The sequence below is a fragment of the Psammomys obesus genome, unplaced genomic scaffold (assembly GCF_907164565.1).
Source record: "Psammomys obesus unplaced genomic scaffold, mPsaObe1.curated_primary_1811, whole genome shotgun sequence".
Classification (NCBI taxonomy): Eukaryota; Metazoa; Chordata; class Mammalia; order Rodentia; family Muridae; genus Psammomys; species Psammomys obesus.
This window is the reverse complement of record NW_026590036.1, coordinates 9,109-13,973: the sequence shown is the minus strand read 5'-3', so window position 1 is coordinate 13,973 and position 4,865 is coordinate 9,109. Positions and strand designations below refer to the sequence as shown.

Sequence of the window (4,865 nt, the reverse complement as noted above, 5' to 3'; positions counted from 1 at the left end):
ACCAGCCTCTGTTTCCTGAGTGATTTTGGAATTAAAGTCATCAGAAAATACACTCAGCCTGCAAATTCTTATAGGAGTCAGGAATACTTTATACTATTTCTCTCATGTGGGCTCAGTACTGTTGATCTGTTCTCTCTCTCACTCTCTTTAACCATTAATTGACATTTCTCTTGCAAGGTATATCCTACTAAAAGGATGCAGAAATTAGAGAGGTGAACCTCACTATTGAGTTTACTACTAAAAAGAGTTGGTGATTACATTACAACTTGTATGTCAGAAACTAAGTAGAAGAACCACCAGAATACATTGAAAATATTGTAAATGAAGGATACATTTCCAGTATTCTAAATATCATGCTTTCTGTTGTACATGTGTGTGGATATTTTAGACAGCATTGACCTACAATGATGTGCATGTGAATTTCACTCGAGAAGAGTGGGCTTTGCTGGATCCTTCCCAGAGGAATCTCTACAAAGATGTAATGCTGGAGACCTACAGGAACCTCACTGCTATAGGTAGGACAGTGAATTTTCTTTACTTTTTAAAATATAGGGAAAACTCTTTATTCATTATTGAAGTGCTTTTGTAATTTCTCTTGAGAATGAGGAAGAATGAGGTGAATGGTTCTTTGACTGACCCTAAGACGAGTTAAATTTTGTCTTATTTCCAATAATAAATCATACATTTTCTGTTACTCTATTTTAGGCTACAATTGGGAAGGTCATAATATGGAAAAGTATTGTCAACATTATAGAAGACATGCAAGGTAATTTTCATGTGTAAGCTAATATGAATATGGTTCTGAGAAAATTTTAATATGTTCTGGAAGTTTGAAAGAGAAGGGACAGTGTAAATGAACTGTTTTAAGTATATTTATTGATGATGACTAACTTGTTACTAAACCATGTACCTCCATGTTAGGTGTTTGATATGTGTTTACAAGGCATTCCTCTAAGAAAGAATGCAAGGAAATCATACTTACGCAAGATCAATGATTAAATTGTTTACTCATTAGCACTATGAGGTAAAACTGCAATTTGTTTACTCTCCTACAACTCAGAAATTGCCAAAGATATTCACAGTAAATAGGTGATGAAATTATATCTAAAACATTATACTAATCAACTCGTCCATAGTAAAATGGGGTTACTCATATACTTGTAATAATATACCTAAGTTTTGTGAGAAGGGCCATTTTTTAGTCAAGAATTTTGTTGTGGAAAATCCATAATCCCTATAGCATATGTCTGTGATGAACAAAAATCAAATGTGTGAATGCATCATGAAATCATGTCATTTATTATTATTCTTTTGATAGTTAGTTATATTGTCATGTATCACAATGAGTACCAGTCATTTTAATATATGTATATTGAAAGAAACAATGTACCACCCAGAACAACTAAAAGGTATAGTAGTCCTCATTTTGAGTAGATGTTTAAAAATTGATACCTATTATGCTTTATATGGACTATTTATAGCTGCCAGCAATACAAATAATGACACAGAGGCTTTTTAATATTTTAAAGCTTAGGCAATTTAACTGGGCTGATTCTGAACACCTTTTTTCCCTAACACAAACCTAGCACAGTGTCCCAATGCATGGCCAGTTCTACCTCTTTGTTCATGTTCATGTTCATGTTCATCTGTTAACCTCACTGTCATGCTGGTGAGTGGCCTGTCATTTGCTTTCTTTTTCCCAGCAACCCTCTCTCACTCAGAAGTTCTGTCCTTCATTTTGTGCTCTGCTATCACTTATTAGCTCTTTCTTTTTTCCAATAAATAATTAAGGAAGGGCAAATGTTTACAAAATATTAGACAGGTGATCAGCCATAGAACTAACAAAATGATGCTTTCGTCATTACTTAGCTGATTGCTGGCTCAACAGTTAGCATTCACATATAATGGCATACTTTCTCACAGTATACACCATCATCAGTTAACTGTTTTTTCATCTTCGTTAGGAATTCTCACAAAATCACACTGCAAAAAATATAATTTTAGTTATATACAAATTATTCTTTTACTCAGAGTTATCTTTACATATTTAGTATGGCTCACAGTATGGGGAAAGTTATTAATCTATTCATTGTGTTAAAGCTCTGAGGTGTTACAGTTTTCTACAAATATGTGGTAAAACATCTCATAGAAGAAAGTATATGATAAATGTTAGCCAGGTAACAAATATTTTTATCATCACAGGTATTTTCAAATATGCAAAACAACCCGTAGAGAAGGAGAACACCGTAAATATAAAAATAATGATGAAAACTCAAAATGTAATTCTTCTTTACCTTTAATTCAAATTGCAAAATTAAGTCATGTGGCAAAAACATCCATTAGTGTAATGAATGTGGAAAAGCTGTCATATGTGCCAATTATCTTTGCAGGTATGAAAACAATCATAGTGAAGACAAACTCCCTGAAGATACTCAATATGAAGTCTTTGCACATCACAGTAGTCCGCACACATGTAAAAGTATGCATACTGGTGCAGATCACTATGAATGTAGTCAATATGGTAATGCCTTTGCACATAAAAGTCATGTCCTAAGACTCAAAAGGATACATAGAGTAGAGAGTCCTCATGAATGTAACAGTGATCTCCTAAGACATAAAGGAACTCAAACAGGAGAAAAACTTTATGAATGTAACCAATGTGGTAAAGCCTTGGCATATAACAGTGATCTCCAAAATCATAAAAGAACTCACACTGGAGAGAAACCTTATGAATGTATCCAATGTGGTAAAGCCTTTACAAAGAAGAGTAGTCTCCTAGTACATAAAAGAACTCACACTGGAGAAAAACCTTATGAATGTATCCAATGTGGTAAAGCCTTTGCATGTAATAGTGATCTCCAAAAATATAAAAGAATTCACACTGGAGAGAAACCTTATGGATGTAACCAATGTGGTAAAGCTTTTGCACAGAACAGTCATCTCCTAATACATAAAAGAACTCACACTGGAGAGAAACCTTATGAATGTAACCAATGTGGTAAAGCCTTTGCAGAGAACAGTAGTCTCCTAGTACATAAAAGAACTCACACTGGAGAAAAAACTTATGAATGTATCCAATGTGGTAAAGCCTTTGCAAAGAGCAGTCATCTCCTAATACATAATAAAACTCACACTGGAGAGAAACCTTATGAATGTAACCACTGTGGTAAAGCCTTTGCATGTAACAGTAGTCTCCAAAAACACAAAAGAATTCACACTGGAGAGAAACCTTATGAATGTAACAACTGTGGTATAGCCTTTTCACAGAACAGTCATCTCCTCATACATAAAAGAGCTCACAATGGAGAGAAACCTTATGAATGTAACCAATGTGGTAAAGCCTTTGCAAGTAACAGCAGTCTCATAGTTCATAAAAGAACTCACACTGGAGAGAAACCTTATGAATGTAACCAATGTGGTAAAGCCTTTGCAAATAACAGCAGTCTCTTAGTTCATAAAAGAACTCACACTGGAGAGAAACCTTATGAATGTAACCAATGTGGTAAAGCCTTTGCACAGAACAGTAGTCTCCTAGTACATAAAAGAACTTACACTGGAGAAAAAACTTATGAATGTATCCAATGTGGTAAAGCTTTTGCAAAGAGCAGTCATCTCCTAATACATAATAAAACTCACACTGGAGAGAAACCTTATGAATGTAACCACTGTGGTAAAGCCTTTGCATGTAACAGTAGTCTCCAAAAACACAAAAGAATTCACACTGGAGAGAAACCTTATGAATGTAACAACTGTGGTATAGCCTTTTCACAGAACAGTCATGTCCTCATACATAAAAGAACTCACAATGGAGAGAAACCTTATGAATGTAACCAATGTGGTAAAGCCTTTGCAAGTAACAGCAGTCTCATAGTTCATAAAAGAACTCACACTGGAGAGAAACCTTATGAATGTAACCAATGTGGTAAAGCCTTTGCAAGTAACAGCAGTCTCGTAGTTCATAAAAGAACTCACACTGGAGAGAAACCTTATGAATGTATCCAATGTGGTAAAGCCTTTTTACAGAACAGTCATCTCCTAGTTCATAAAAGAACTCACACTGGAGAGAAACCTTATGAATGAATCCAATGTGGTAAAGCCTTTTTACAGAACAGTCATCTAATACATAAAAGAACTCACACTGGTGAGAAAACTTATGAATGTAACCAATGTGGTAAAATCTTTGCATGAAACAGTAATCTTTTAATACATAAACAAACTCACACTGGAGAAAATCCTTATGAATGTAACCAATGTGGAAAAGCCTTTGCAGATAATAGTGTTCTCCTAAGACATAAAATTTTTTCTTGCAGAAAATTCTTATGAATATAACTAATGTCATGGAATCTTTTTATATAAGACTTATCTTGAACAAGAACCCTTATTGAAGTGAAACCCTATGAATATAACCAATGTGACAAAAACTTTGCATACCATAAAAATCTTTGTGTATATAGAAGAAGCACACTGGATAGAAACTTTATGAATGTAACCAATGTGATAAAGCATTTTAACATAGTAATAATCTCCTATGACATAAAGAAGGCATATGAATGTAACTAAGGTGGTAAATCCATTGCATTTAACAGTAGTCTCCTAATACAAAGATAAGCTCACACTGGAGAGAACTCTTATGGATGTAATGAACTTGTTAAAGCCTTTGCATGTAACAGTCATCTCCTAGTATATAAAAGGTCTCACACTTGAGAGAAACCTTATTAATGTAATCTATGTGGTAAAGCATTTTCACATAACAGTCATCTCCTAATAAAAACTTACTATTCACAATCATCTTCTACGTCATTAATGAATTCATACTGGAACGAAAGACTTTGAGTGTATTTACATGGTGAAGCTACTCCACATTT

General features: G+C 34.1%; 1 protein-coding gene across 1 annotated transcript; it reads left to right on the top strand.

Annotated features, from left to right (window-relative positions):
- Positions 1-412: 412 nt before the first annotated feature.
- On the top strand, positions 413-4,188 carry LOC129675567 (zinc finger protein 709-like). The gene is made up of 4 exons (XM_055605530.1): positions 413-515; positions 706-766; positions 2,574-4,027; positions 4,097-4,188. Exons 1-4 carry the CDS (start codon positions 482-484, stop codon positions 4,186-4,188), a joined length of 1,641 nt encoding a protein of 546 aa, XP_055461505.1. The 5' UTR covers positions 413-481.
- Positions 4,189-4,865: the final 677 nt, after the last annotated feature.

What these genes read in the sequence shown, in the direction of transcription:
- LOC129675567 (XM_055605530.1), top strand. Translation starts at nt 482, where the DNA reads ATGCTGGAGACCTACAGGAACCTCACTGCTATAG. An exon ending in CAGGAACCTCACTGCTATAG is followed by an intron (nt 516 to 705) that starts GTAGGACAGTGA and finishes ACTCTATTTTAG; the next exon opens with GCTACAATTGGGAAGGTCAT. An exon ending in CATTATAGAAGACATGCAAG is followed by an intron (nt 767 to 2,573) that starts GTAATTTTCATG and finishes AAGGATACATAG; the next exon opens with AGTAGAGAGTCCTCATGAAT.